The 15,483-nt window shown below is 37.2% G+C and overlaps 1 protein-coding gene across 1 annotated transcript in view; it reads right to left on the bottom strand.

Annotated features, from left to right (window-relative positions):
* Nucleotides 1-14,604, bottom strand: part of LOC130235495 (WD repeat, SAM and U-box domain-containing protein 1-like) — a 38,669-nt gene extending 24,065 nt beyond the window's left edge. The window contains exons 1-8 of the mRNA XM_056466084.1: nt 14,485-14,604; nt 12,694-13,106; nt 10,832-11,138; nt 6,888-6,966; nt 5,079-5,172; nt 4,472-4,505; nt 2,197-2,237; nt 247-347 (exon numbers count right to left, since the gene is read on the bottom strand). Coding sequence (XP_056322059.1) covers nt 247-347; nt 2,197-2,237; nt 4,472-4,505; nt 5,079-5,172; nt 6,888-6,966; nt 10,832-11,138; nt 12,694-13,091 — 1,054 coding nt within the window. The 5' untranslated portion in view covers nt 13,092-13,106; nt 14,485-14,604. The remainder of the gene's footprint in view (nt 1-246; nt 348-2,196; nt 2,238-4,471; nt 4,506-5,078; nt 5,173-6,887; nt 6,967-10,831; nt 11,139-12,693; nt 13,107-14,484) is intronic.
* Nucleotides 14,605-15,483: the final 879 nt, after the last annotated feature.

Below are 15,483 nucleotides of genomic sequence, written 5' to 3'. Positions count from 1 at the left end.
GAGATAATTAAGTCGTGATCATGAGAAAACAAGACAGAAAAAAATATTTGAATGCATGGCCTTTTAGGACTTCTGTACTGAAGGGAGAAATGATTGTGTCATGATAATCAGCATCAGTACAATAGAAAATCAGCTGATACAGCTTGACTTGTGTTGATCCATCCGGGAGCGTTTGTTTGGGTCAGTTTTCACATGTGATTTAATTTTATATATCAGCAGAAGCAGATGGACTGAGTGTGTTCGTACAGGCTTCAGCATCTCCAATCCTCCAGATATTCACTGTTTTATCCATAGATCCAGATGCAAACATCAGGCCGCAGGGAGAAAATGCACACGCCGTCACATATCTACAGCAGACAGACACAAATCACACACAGCGTTCACTCACTACACTAAACATCTCTGACTATTGAACAGCAACATTTGGCAGGTTAGGGCGTCAAGGTGGCTCAGTGGTTAGCACTGTCGCCTCACAGCAAGAAGGTCACTGGCTTGAGTCCTGGTTGGACCAGTAGGCATTACTGTGTGGAGTTTGCGTGTTCTCCCCATGTTGGTGTGGGTTTCCTTTGGGTGCTCCGGTTTCCCCCCCACAGTCCAAAAACATGCGCTATAGGTGAATTGATAACTAAATTGGTCATAGTGTCAGTGTGTGTGAATGAGTGTGTATGGGTGTTTCCTAGTACTGGGTTGCGGCTGGAAGGGCATCCGCTGCGTAAAACATGCTGAAATACAGTGGCGTAGCGCAAAATGCCTGGGCCCACCTGCAAGAGTTAATGCGCCACCAACCCCCCCAACCCCCCGCCCCCAGAATTGAAGACCGGGGGGCATTGTGGTGTATTGAGATAGGTGCTTATGATCGCACGAAGTGAGGACCGGGGGGGGTGGGGGTAAGTGATGTGAGTGATGTGGCGGCGGTGTTAAGGCTGAGGTGAGTTATGATTGCGTGGAGATCACTGATAAATAAGGGACTAAGCCAAAGGAAAATTAATGAATGTTAAAATAAATATAAATAAAATATAAATAAATAAATCAATCAATAAATAAAATATAAATATAATTATAAATAATAAATAGAAATAAACAAATAGAAATAATAAATATAAATAAATAAATAAATATAAATAAATAAATAAATATAATTATTAATAATAAATATAAATAAAATATAAATAAACAAAAATAAATAATAAATATAAATATAATTATAAATAATAAATAGAAATAAACAAATAGAAATAATAAATATAAATAAATAAATAAATATAAATAAATAAATATAATTATTAATAATAAATATAAATAAAATATAAATAAACAAAAATAAATAATAAATATAAATATAATTATAAATAATAAATAGAAATAACTAATAGAAATAATAAATATAAATAAATAAATAAATATAAATAAATAAATATAATTATTAATAATAAATATAAATAAAATATAAATAAACAAAATAAATAATAAATATAAATATAATTATAAATAATAAATATAAATAAACAAATAGAAATAATAAATATAAATAAATAAATAAATATAAATAAATAAATATAATTATTAATAATAAATATAAATAAAATATAAATAAACAAAAATAAATAATAAATATAAATATAATTATAAATAATAAATAGAAATAAACAAATAGAAATAATAAATATAAATAAATAAATAAATATAAATAAATAAATATAAATAAATAAATATAATTATTAATAATAAATATAAATAAAATATAAATAAACAAAAATAAATAATAAATATAAATATAAATAAATAATAAATATAATATAAAAATGAAAATATATAAATATAAATATAATTATAAACAATAAATATAAATAAATATTTAATATAAATAAAATATAAAAACAATTATAAATAATAAATAAATAATAAATATAAATAAAATACAAATAAACAAATATAAATAATAAATATAAATAAAATATATAAAATATATATTAAATAAATATATATAAGCAGAATAAAATTGTCATCATAAACAACATAAACAGCCTTTGTTCTGTGGCGATCATGAGACAACAAGAAAGAAAAGTATAATAACGATAATTCATGATTTCAAGGACTCCAGTAGAAATGTAATATCGCCAAATATATTATCATAACACTTCAACAATATTGCAAATACTTTAGGATCATGCAGAACTGAGAGATGAAGAGCCTCACCTGCTGTGCTGCGTCAGAGAGTGTAGAAGTTCTCCACGATTCTGTTCACACACACACACACACAAATACACGCACACGGTTTCATCATGCATTTAGAGCACTGTAGACTTCATAATCACATTGATCATTTACTAACCAGACAGAGGGCGAGACACAGATAAATAGACAAAAAGAAATCAAATAGAACTAAAATAAACAATAAAATAAAACCTGTCAGCAAAGAGTCATATCTGATATACACTCTAGATTAATAACAAAGATGGGAAATTATGAGAGGAACATACAGATAAATACAGTTATTATAAAGTAGTACAGACTATAATGTATGAAGTAGATTTATTTAAACTACTTTTAGAATAATAATAATAATAATAATGTATATAGTAATGTTGCTTTGTGAAATCAACTGTTGTATTCTTTCAATGTATATTTGTTTCATTTGTGGTCGTACAGCCAAAATTATGTGTTAGTAATCCATAGCGCAAGAAGTGTTTGTGTTTTGGTTGTGATAAGGTGCTATATAAATAAAGTTTGATTGATTGACTGATTGAGTAAAGAGTAAAAGTGAAGTAAAGAGAAAGTAAAGAGGCCGAATGGAGGAGGCTTGTTGTCTATCCTTGCGCTGCAGATGGTCTGTTTAACTGTTTTCTCTCAAGTGAAGCATTCAGCTTGTGTATTGTGTTAGGTCCCGTGTGGGACCTGTTGTGGTTGTGTTTTGTGATTTGCAGAGCCTGCATGATTGCTGATTTGTGGGTGGGTCATCTCCCCGACACCCATTATGTGGGGCCTATAAAGAGTCCAACATCTGACAAGAGAAGAGAGCTCAGTTAGCTGGACCTCCCAGTCTGGCGGTTTTGATTATGATTGTTTGTTTTGGATCAAGAGCTCAGTTCACTACCATGCACACGCTTTTCACTATGGATCTCCATTTATACTGACTTTGATTGCTTTAAATACTTTTGTTAATTATGCCTTTTTGGTAATAAATTATTTCTCTTTTCAATTGACCTGGTCCGCATTGTCTCTCTTATGTTACTATTTTGAGCCGGTTGTAACAATTGTGATGTTTAGTGTATTTGTGAAGCCAGCAATGAATTTCCACATGCGTGGACATAAAGACTTCTCATTTAAAAGCCCTCTTGTGTTTTGATGGGTTTTTTTTCCAAGTGATGTTCAATAGAGCAAGGAATTTTTTTCCATTTCCTATTATATCTTAGTTCTCTTAGTTTGGCTGGGAAAAATAAAAAAAAAGTGCAATTTAAAAAGGGTTACTTAAGATAACTAGGCAAGACATATATATTTTCTTCTTTTTTTTTCGATCGTCTACAGAACAATTCAATTCAATTGACCTTTATTTGTATAGCGCTTATACAATGTAGATCGTGTCAAAGCAGCTTCACATAAAAGGTCACAGTAAATAGTAACAGTGTAGTTCAGTTTGTAGTGTTTAAGTTCAGTTCAGTTGAGCTCAGTTCAGTGTGGTTTAATAATCACTACTGAGAGTCCAAATATTGAAGAGCAAATCCAACGATGCGCAGCTCTACAGATCCTGAACCATGCAAGCCAGTGGCGACAGCAGCGAGGAAAAAACTTCACTAAATGGCGAAAGTGAAGAAAAAAACCTTGAGAGAAACCAGACTCAGTTGGACACGATCATTTTAATTTCTCCGCTGGCCAAACGTTTGTGCAGAGCTGCAGTCTCAGTGGCGGAGGCTGGAAGCTGGCCTCAGTGAAGACTCGTCTGTCTCTGGAGCGTCACAGGAATCAGTCTCATGTTCTCCACTCCTCCATGACCACCACAGTAGCTGCTCAGGATACGGCCTGGTCCAGGATATGGAAACCTTGGGATCATGTCGTCGTTGGTCTTGGATCGAATCAGTGACTCTGCATAGTCTAAGAGCCTCGGGAAGAGTATCCCCAGGTGGAAATGGAGAACAAACCACTGTTTTCTAATGACTTGCCTAATTACCCTAATTAACCCTAATTAAAATTCACTTTAAGCTGAATACTAGTATCTTGAAAAATATCTAGTAAAATATTATTTACTGTCATCATGGCAAAGATAAAATAAATCAGCTATTAGAAATGAGTTATTAAAACTATTATGTCTAGAAATGTGTTTAAAAAAATCAGCACTTGTAAAATAAAAGAAACAAAATAAACTTTTCACAGAACTAATATATAAATATGTTTTAACATAACATTATTGTTGATGCCTAATGAAACAAATAATCAAAATAAATAAATAAAAGTGAAATAAAGGCAGATTACTTACCGCATCATACACTGCCACTGTTTTATCAACAGACCTGCAAGAAGAGAGCAAACAGAGCTTGTTTCGTGTTGTTATTCACTAGTTTCTGAGCTCAGACAGATTTCTGCACTTAATGTTGTTCAAATCCACCACCTGCTGGTCAAAGTGTGTAATGACTGTTTTCTTTCACATGAAGCCACTTGACAATTGAGCAAAATGTTAGGTTTGAAAAAAAAAACTGCAAGAAAAACCAAAGTTTTAATGCAATATTTAGATAAATTACAATTGTTCAGAATAAAAAATGTAAAACTCTTAAAACTCTTAAGGTCAGAACATTTGTATTGTTGCCTAAAAATGTATATTAACAAATAATATGTCTAAAAGTTAACATGTATAATGTACAATATAATAAGATGTCTGAAAACATGAGGAAGCTAAATAAGGAAGAAATGCCATCAGCACTTTACAAAAACCCAAAAGCACATATATGATTAATAAAATGACTACTACTAACTATTACATAAAATAAAAACACACAGGAAGAGAGAGAGAGCGAGAGAGAGCGAGAGAGAGAGAGAGAGAGAGAGAGAGAGATTTGACAATGCTGTGGTAAGTGGGCGGGGCTTACCCTGAGACAAGTAGCTGTCCGTCAAATGAGAAAGCACAAGCGAGAACAGGAGCAGATTGAGCAGAGAGAGAGAACAGCATAGACATCTCACAGCCTGCACACAAACACACAACATTGTAACACTTTAACTCAAGGAAAACTCAAAGCTTTCCAAAATGTGGTGTGCACAGGGTGTCCGCGGGGTCTTAAAAAGCCTCAAAAACAAAATTTTAGGTCTTAAAAAGTCTTAAATTCACTGAAAAATTGTGTTGTAGGTCTTAAATCACTTTAAACAGGTCTTATTCCCCTATGTCCAAGTAAAGCTACCCAATCTGGCTGACACCCAATCGCCAATAAAGCATCTCAAAACTTTATATATATACATATATATTAGAGAATTTAATTAGGAGAATTTGCTGTAAAAATGTTAAACAGCTGTTGTGAATTTTATCTCTTTGCAATAAAAAAGAGATACAATTCACAACAGCTGTTAAACACTTTTACAGCAAATTCTCCTAATTAAATTCTCTAATATATATGTATATATATAAAGTTTTGGATAAGTAGGCAGTTCATTCCGCTGTGGTGACCCCAAATTAATACATTCGAAAGGAAAATGAATGAATGAATGAATGATCTTAAAAGGGTCTTAAATAGACTTAAATTTGATCTGAAGAAAGCTGCAGAAACCCTGGTGCACATGTGACTGTAATCATGCATGCTAAATGTTGTGGGTATCAGACAATAGGTGGCGCTATAACAGTTAAAAATGTCTTTAAAATATGCTAAATGACTAAAAATGCAGTAACTATACTTCATTTACACACTTTTTTCACAAATCCACTTGATTCACATCTCATATGATAGGCCTGCTCATACTGAACACTTCTGCCTCGTTTCCACTGAGTGGTGCAGTATGGTACGGTTCGGTACGGCCTCATTCGACATTCTCAGTCTTGGCTGTGTATTTAAAAATGGCGCTTCATTTGTTTTCATTCTCCTGGCTTGTGCACGAGCTAGTGACGTATCTCTGTAAACCAATAGCGTTCAGCTGCACGTCTAGCTTCACCTTTTGGTACCTTTTTGTTGTGCTAGGTAGCCTTTGGACAGGGTATGCAAAAAGTGGTATGAACCGAACCGCACCGTACCACTCAGTGAAAATGGGCCATTAGACATGAAAACCACTGTTGTTACTCAAACTGTTAATTTAATAACAAAAAAACATCTTTAAACATCATCTCTTCCCTGATTGGTGTTTGCCTGCATGAGGGCAGGATTATCCTGTCAATCACATGACATAATCAAGCCCCGCCCTAACAGCCTCTTATTTACACCAATTTAAAGGGATAGTTCACCCAAAAATGAAACTTCACTCACTATTTACTCTCACTCAAATGTTTCCAGACCTTTTTGAGATTCTTTCTTATGTTGAACACAAAATGAGATATTTTGAAGAATGCTGGAAAACTGTAACCATTGACTTCCATAGTAGGAAAAACAAATACTAGGGCCACTACTACTACTAAGACATTACTACTAAGCCAATGGTTACAGGTTTTCAACATTCTTTAAAATATCTTCTACTACTGATCTCAGATAGGTTTGAAAAGTAAAGGGTGAATAAACGATAACAGAACTTTAATTTTTGTGTGAACTGTCCCTTTAACTATTAGAAACACTGCTGGATTATACACACAGAGACCAGAGATGAAATATACAATATATTTTGTCATGCATTTCATTTCATTTCTTCACTAATTAAGCACAAATACACACAACAATAGATTAACGCTGTTTTACAAAACAAAACTCTAAAGAGGACGCAAGTACCTGCTGTTGCATGCTGGGAAATAATCCATATCCTCAGTCGGCTATCCTGACCACCAGAGGCCAGTCGAAACATCACTGTCTGCCCATCTGAAAACACACACACACACACACACACACACACACACACACACACACACACACACACACACACACACATATATATATATATATCAAACAGAACACACATACACAGAAACACACACACACTCACTCACACTTATGCACACACAAACACACAGAGAAACATTCACAGAAAAAAACTCACAAACATACACACACACAGAAACACACACAGAGAGAAACATACAGAAATACGCACACACAAACAGAGAAACACACATACAGAAATACGCATACACAAATACAAAACAAACACAATACACACACACACACAAAGAAACATATATATATATATATATATATATATATATATATATATATATATATATATATATACATACATACACACACACACACACACACACACACATACACAGAAACATATACAGAAATACGCACACAAACAAACACACAAACAAACAGAAAAACACACACAGAAAAGCATACAGAAATACGCACACACAAACAAACAAACAAACAGAGAAACACACATACACGAGAACACACAGAAATACGCATACACAAATACAGAATCACACATACATAAACAGAACACACACACAAACAGAACACACACACAAACAGAAATATACATACACGCATACACACACACACACACACACACACGCACACACACACGCACACACACACGCACGCACACACGCGCACACACACACACACACACACACGCGCGCACACACACAAACTGAAAAATACATATATACAGAGAAACACAGAAACATACACACACACACGCAAACCAAAAAAAAAATACATATATACAAACACACACAGAGAAACACACACATTTTTTATTTTGTTGTAGTTTAGAGAACTATGATTATGACGTCGCAACATCAGACTTCACAGCAGGTAAATCCCACCAGTCTCCAGCAGAGGGAGTGAAGATTCATTCATTCATTTATTCATTCATTCATTTTCTTTTCAGCTTAGTTTTTCCAGCCGTTAGTACACATTGCTCAATACTTAGGTCACTTTTCCAAAACTCTTCACACAATTCTCCTCACCGACTTTCAGCATGGCAAAACAGGTCATTTCACATTCAAGAAGCACCACAACTACCAAAACCCTTTATTCAGCTCTCAAATACACTCATTCTTCCAGAACATTAGCAAAGGTTGACAGCCCACGAACACACACTGTCACCCACAAAACAATGAGCTAAACACCCTAACAACATGTAGCATTACACAGTGTTTTCCTGCGTACAACACGGACACATCTCTGTTTATAACTGCAATATGTGTGACTGATATGAATCAGACATGCTGCAGAATTCCTCAATATTTGATGTGCTTTATTTATTTTAATTTTTAAGTCATTTTAGTAATTTTAATATTTGAGTAATTAGATTAGATTAGATTAGATTCAATTTATTGTCATCACACATGTACAAGTACAAGGCAACGAAATGCAGGTAAATGGAACCCCCCGACCGTGCACAGACATCTAAGCTCCAGGGAAGACAGGTCACAGGAGGTGGAACAGGAAATAAGATAAGATAGCACAAAAACACACCGACAAGACACAACATTGCCACAGGGGATGGGAACAGGGGGTGTGGATATAGTCCAGTAAGGGCGGGCAGCCATCAGGTCCTCCAGCCATGGAGGCGCTGGTCATAAACCTGCCTACCCCCTCCAGTGGGTGAAAGCATACGAAGGTGTTGGATTGGGGCTAGGAAGTGTCGTGCTGTTTATCTGTGTGTGTGTGTGTGTGTGTGTGTGTGTGTGTGTGTGTGTGTGTGCGTGTGTGTGTGTGTGCGTGTGTGTGTGTGTGTGTAAGCCTGTAGAGTCCAACAGGTGTCCTTGACAGGGAGCAGGAATTTCAGAGCGTCTCCTTATCTTGCTCTCCGGGAGAAGTTGTTTTCCTCCAGCCGAGGCCGTCTGGCAGGAGAAAAGAAAACACAGGGAAGCCGAAAGAGTAGAAAGATACTTCAACTTTAGGTCAATACCTGCCAATTTCACAGATATTTAATGTCCATCACTCGTCTCCAGATCTGGCCAAATTTTGTTGCAAAGCTGCTAACTTCACCCCAATGTTTTCCAGTTTGCGATCTAATATTGCAGTCTGATTATTAGCAAGCCTGCCCATCAGCGCTTCAATCAAGCCGGCCAGCCTGGTGGGGTTTTGAGCAGCACTGACCGCTTTCATCATTCGTCGATACGCCAGGGCCCCGCATAAGCCCTACAGCAGAAACCCTGTTATCAAAGTTCCGAATAGGTAAATGTCTTCAATATCCTCCAGAGACAGAGCAGCCAGGCACAGGACGCGCCACTTCTCCCACCTGTCCATCACGTATCCAGCTGCAAACGTCCCCGCAGGACAGGTGGGCTCTCCCGAGCCCAAACTTCTCGTCGAGAAGATGGTGTCAATCGCATTCAGAGACCAGTTGATCAAATCCATAATTCCTTATTCGTTTGGAAAGCAGGGCACGGAGAGCCTCAGAGATAGAATAAGACAAAGACAGAGGAGCTAGCGAGGACAGATATGGGACGGAGAGGGAAAAAGTGCGACCACCTTCGACGAGAGCCAAAGAAAGAATGAATTCCAAAATACAAGAATTTGTGTGCACACCATCCACTGATGCAGATACAATAGTGATGCTAATCTACTCTGTCTTCTCCATTTGGTTCTCATCCACATCATGTCATCTAGGGCAATACACCTAGGAAAGAATCTTCTGGCATGCCTGATCCATCCACTCTTCTTCCTCTTTCAGCTACTTCTCTATTTCTGGCTGGGTCCATGTTTACATCCCAATACAAACCTATATTCAGCAGTTGTGTCCTTTTGTAATGAAATTGAAAGAGTAACACTGGTGTAGATGTTCATCTACAATGAGAATCAGCTGTGGCTGCTTAAACAGCATTTTCAGATGTGAAATATGTTTCAATTAAATATTGCTGTTGACTTTTGCTCTTATTCAGTTCTGCATGATGTTATTGTGTTGAACAGAAGTTTAACAGTTTTGAAAACAGTATGTAAGCACGTGCAAAATGTCCTGTACGTACACAGATTCCACAGATAACCTCCCTGCTCTCCCCCCACTGAGCATCATGGACAGCATTGTGGCAGCAGTGGAGTCATTCAGGTTCCTGGGCACCACCATCTCTCAGGACCTGAAGTGGGACACTCACATTGACTCCATTGTCAAAAAAGCTCAACAGAGGCTGTACTTTCTTCGTCAGCTGAGGAAGTTTAACCTCCCAAAGGAGCTGCTGAAACAGTTCTACACCTCCATCATTGAATCAGTCATCTGCACATCAATAACTGTCTGGTTTAGCTCAGCTACTAAATACGACCTCCAAAGACTACGTTGAATAGTTCGGACTGCTGAGCGAATCACTGGTACAACCCTTCCTACTCCCCAAGAACTGTACTTATCCAGAGCGAGCAGGAGGGCTGCCAAAATCACTCTGGACCCCTCACACCCAGCACACTGCCTCTTTGAACTTTTACCTTCTGGTCGACGCTACAGAGCACTGCGCACCAGAACAGCCCGACACAGAAACCGTTTCTTCCCTCAGGCAATCCATCTCATGAACACTTGATGATAATAATTGTGGAACCAACATCACTACTTGCTATACACTTTTATACACATATACACTTATTTAACAACACACTTTACATGCCAACCCAACACTGGGAAACATCCATACACACTCATTCACACACAAACACTGCAGACTATTTCGTTTATTCAATTGACTTATAGCGCATGTTTTTGGACTTGTGAAGAAAACCGGTGCACCAGGAGGAAACCCACGTCAACACGAGGAGAACATGCAAACTCCACACAGAAATGCCATCTGGCCCAGCCGGGACTCGAACCAGCAACCTTCTTGCTGTGAAGCAACAGCGCTACCCACTGCCCCACCCGGAAGTGAAGATAATAAGATTAACGCTGTTGTTTTACCGATGCTGAAGTGCGGACAGAAGCAGCTGCAGTTCACCCCCAGATTATAAGCTTCTCTCTGAGTCCATAAAGAGCTGAAACTGAGCGTCCAGAGCTGAAGATCTCCAGCACTGGAGCCCGTCATCAACATCTGAGCACACGGAGAGAAGCAGCAGGTCAGGACGGTCCCTTCACTCACTTTAACACACCTGCAGGAGAGAGCATTACACACACTTACACACTCTAGGTGTAGGACGATAACAGGTTTATCTCAGTTTGGAAAATTTTCTGCTAAACTGTTCCTACTGTATGATGTACAGATGAAGTCAGAATTATTAGCTCCCCTCTATACTTTGTTCCTAGTTTATGTTTAAGAGGAAGACATTTTTTTAGCACATTTCTAAACATGATAGTTTTAATAACTCATCTCTAATAACTGATTTATTTTATCTTTGCCATGATGACAGTAAATAATATTTGACTAGATTTATTTCAAGACACTTCTATACAGCTTAAAGAGACATTTAAAAGCTTAACTAGGTTAATTAGGCAAGTTAAGGTAATTAGGCAAATCACTGTAATAATAATAATAATAATAATATAATACAAACAGCCGAAATGAGTTTCCTTTGAAGGGTGGTAGGGCGCACTCTTATGGATAGGGTGAGGAGCTCTATCACCCGGGAGGAGCTCGGAGTAGAGCCGCTGCTCCTCCACATCGAGAGAAGTCAGCTGAGGTGGCTCAGGCATCTGTTTCGGATGCCTCCTGGACGCCTACCTAGGGAGGTGTTCCAGGCATGTCCCCCCGGGAGGAGGCCTCGGGGAAGACCCAGGACACGCTGGAGGGACTATGTCTCTCGGCTGGCCTGGGAACACCTCGGGATACCCCCGGAGGAGCTGGAGGAAGTGTCTGGGGAGAGGGAAGTCTGGGGTTCTCTCCTAAGACTGCTGCCCCCGCGACCCGGCCCCGGAAAAGCGGCAGAAAACGAATGAATAATAAAAATAATAATAATAATACATTATATTTAGGGTGACGCATTGGCGCAGTTGGTAGTGCTCGATCAAGATCGATATGTCTAGATGTTGTTGTTGTTGTTGTTATTATTATTCATTCATTCATTTTTTTTTTCAGCTTAGTCCCTTTATTAATCTGGGGTCACCACAGCAGAATGAACCGCCACTATTATTATTGTTATGATGATGATGACGTATATTTATTATAATCTGTTAGTTTACACGCACCCAAAACCCAGTGTCCACTTGAGCTCCGCATCAAATCGCGTACGTACAGAATCAGCTTGGGAAACAGTGATAGTGATTTATTTATCACTATGGAGCGCATCAGCTGACAGTCATGCATCGTTACATGAACTGACTGTTTAGAGCATTGCATAGGGGCAATGGCGCCTGTAATGAAAAGGAAATGAATCGCGCCGTTTATATGTTTATTTCGAAGTGTTTTCATGCCTGAATCAAATGAAAGCACAGAACAGATTCACATTTAAGAGCAAGGGGCGACCCCTGGTGGTTCGGCGGTATGGGTTGCATATAGGGAGGATCGGCTCTTCACAGAAAGATTAAAAATACAGGAGAAATTTAGGAAAATACCTTTACGGGATAGAACTGTAAAATATGTGAGAATCCCATAAAAAAACAGGAGGGTTGACAGGTATGAGTATATTTTATGTAGAATTTTAAAGTTAAGTTCCTTTGCTTTGTTTGGGATTACATATTTATATGGACTGATTTTCCAATTAAACTGACCTTTGCATCTTTTTTGACGTCACATCCCAGATCGTTACTGTCCCGTCAGACGAGCCCGACAGCACAAATCGAGCGTCTGGAGAGAACGCGCACACTCGAACCGCAGCGCGCGCTGGATGCTCCAGCTCCGCCACTGCTGCACCCGTGCGCGTGCTCCATATTATGGTGCGCGCGTCCGTGGAGCAGGATGCCAGAAAGCGGCCGCAGGAACTGAAGCAGCAGCAGTGCACGCCGTACATGTGCGTGCGCAGCGGGGAGAAGCGCAGCTCCGAGAAGTCCGCGCACGAGTATACGCGCACGCTCTTATCTTCTGAACAAGAAGCCAGAAAGCGGTCCGAGAGCGCACAGCAGTTCACGTCATCACCATGGTCCTGTAGAGAGCAGATCAATGATGCCATGACGAGCACTTCTGTCTGAAAAACACACAGAACACACACACTGTCTGTCATATAGTATTATTATTATTATTATTATTATTATTATTATTATTAATAATAATAATAATACTTTTTACTTTTAAGTATTTCAAATCTTATTTTACTAATATTTATTAAAAGTATTAAAATGTTATTTTATAATAAGTATCATGCATACATTCATATAATCATCATCATCATCATCATCATAATAAAAGGTTTAAAGTAAATAATTCCTTATTTTATTCACATTTATAATATTGACATTTTATTTCAAAGTATTTTTATGTTCCCATCTCCCCATCAATCATGTCTCATATACAATCGTATTATAATAACAACAACAATAGCTAATAACAACAATAAAACATGTAAATTAAAAATTCCACTTATTACTAATATATATTTTTAAATATTTTACCTTTATTTTTAAGCAAATACGTCTTATTCTGAAAAAAGGAGATAAAAAGTATGAATATTCAAGAAACATTTGACGTATGAATGATGTCCATGTTGCTTTTCATCATTTTAATTGTCTTAAATAAATGTATATTTATATATATTATAACACTTAAATCATTTAATTATTCTTAAAATTGAAGTTTTCATTCATTTTCTTTTCGGCTTAGTCCCTTTAGTAATCCGGGGTCGCCACAGCAGAATGAACCGGCCATTTATCCAGCATATGTTTTACACAGCGGATGCCCTTCCAGCCGCAACCCATCTCTGGGAAACATCCATACACTCTCATTCACACTCATACACTATGGACAATTTAGCCTACACAATTCACCTATAGCGCATGTCTTTGGTCTGTGGGGGAAACCAGAGCACCCGGTTGAAACCCACACGAACACGGGGAGAACATGCAAACTCCACACTGAAATGCCTACTGACCTAGCCTGGACTCAAACCAGCGACTTTCTTGCTGTGAGGCGATTGTGCTACCCACTGCGTCACCGTGATGCCATAATGGAAGATTTTTTTTAAGTCATATTCATATTTAATCACATTTAGTTTAATTACTCAATACTGAAAGACATTAAGATAATTGTAATACATAATTTTAACAACTGAAATAATTTAAGTTGTGTGAGAGATGATACAAATGATACAAACTCAACAAGTTCTTAAGTATCTTTACTGACAATAAAGTTTTCCTCATGTATTACTTCCCGATTTATTTATTTTCTTTGAAGTATCTAAACGTGTTTGGGTAATAATCAGATGTTTATGCTATTAAAGCGCCATTTTGTCTCCAGAAATCTGACAGACATGCGTTTCTCTGACAGGAAAAAACATCCTTAAACTACAACACATTAATGTTTTCTCGAAGTTCAAGCTCTAAAGGTTAAGCAGAACTGCTGAAACTCACCTGCTGGCAGATGAAAGTGCTGTCAAACACACAAACAAACACACACCAAGTAAATATATCAAGTTTAACAAAATAATCTCTTCTAAAACATCACTACAGAAGGGAAAAACAAACGCACATGATTCCTGAAGCGTCACTCTCTAGAAGGGATACAGCTGCGGCTACTGCGCATGCGCACATCGATACAGCGTAATCCGTGACACTGCACGACAATAATTACTATTTTTATATTACTGTGAGGGGTGGGTTGAGGGTTTAGGTACAGGTAGACTGTAATAAAACACAATTTTATGGGTGATTTAATAAATAATGGAACGAATTCAACGTTTCCGGAATGACACGTGACTAAAAAGGAGCTCCGATATCATTCAGTTTCCATCATAAACAAACAGATTATAATAAATATTCAGAAGCGAATGAGGAACTCGAGCTGAGAGAAGAAAAACACTGTGCACTTCTTTAAACAGGAATAGGTTTTAAGATCATGCATGCAAATTATCCACATGCATCATCCTATCATTGGCTCAATAGCTGAGTATTGATATATAGGTGCATTTATTTTGAGTTTTATGGATTTTAGGGCAAGTTACAGTGATAAATATAGTAAAAAAAGGACAAAAACAACTGTATTTTTAAAAGTATAGATAGTAAAAACTTAAGCTATAGGTGCATTTCAATGAAAAAGATAAAACAGTGATCATAAACTGCAAAAATCATGAATATATCATCTTAAACAGGATTTTTACCATGTATTCAGTAGTATTTAGAATTTACTACTACATACACAGTTACGTTAGAATATATCTAAATGAAAAAGCACAATAATAACATTCATTCATTCATTTTCCTTCGGTTTAGTCCCTTTATTTATCAGAGTTCGCCACAGCGGAATGAACTGCCAACAATTCCAGCATTTGTTTGACACAATGAATGCCCTTCCAGCTGCAACCCAGTACTGGGAAACACCCATACACACTCATTCTCACACACACACTTATA

The sequence above is a fragment of the Danio aesculapii genome, chromosome 9, assembly GCF_903798145.1.
Source record: "Danio aesculapii chromosome 9, fDanAes4.1, whole genome shotgun sequence".
Classification (NCBI taxonomy): Eukaryota; Metazoa; Chordata; class Actinopteri; order Cypriniformes; family Danionidae; genus Danio; species Danio aesculapii.
The sequence above is the reverse complement of the archived record's forward strand: the minus strand, read 5'-3'. Positions and strand labels throughout refer to the sequence as shown.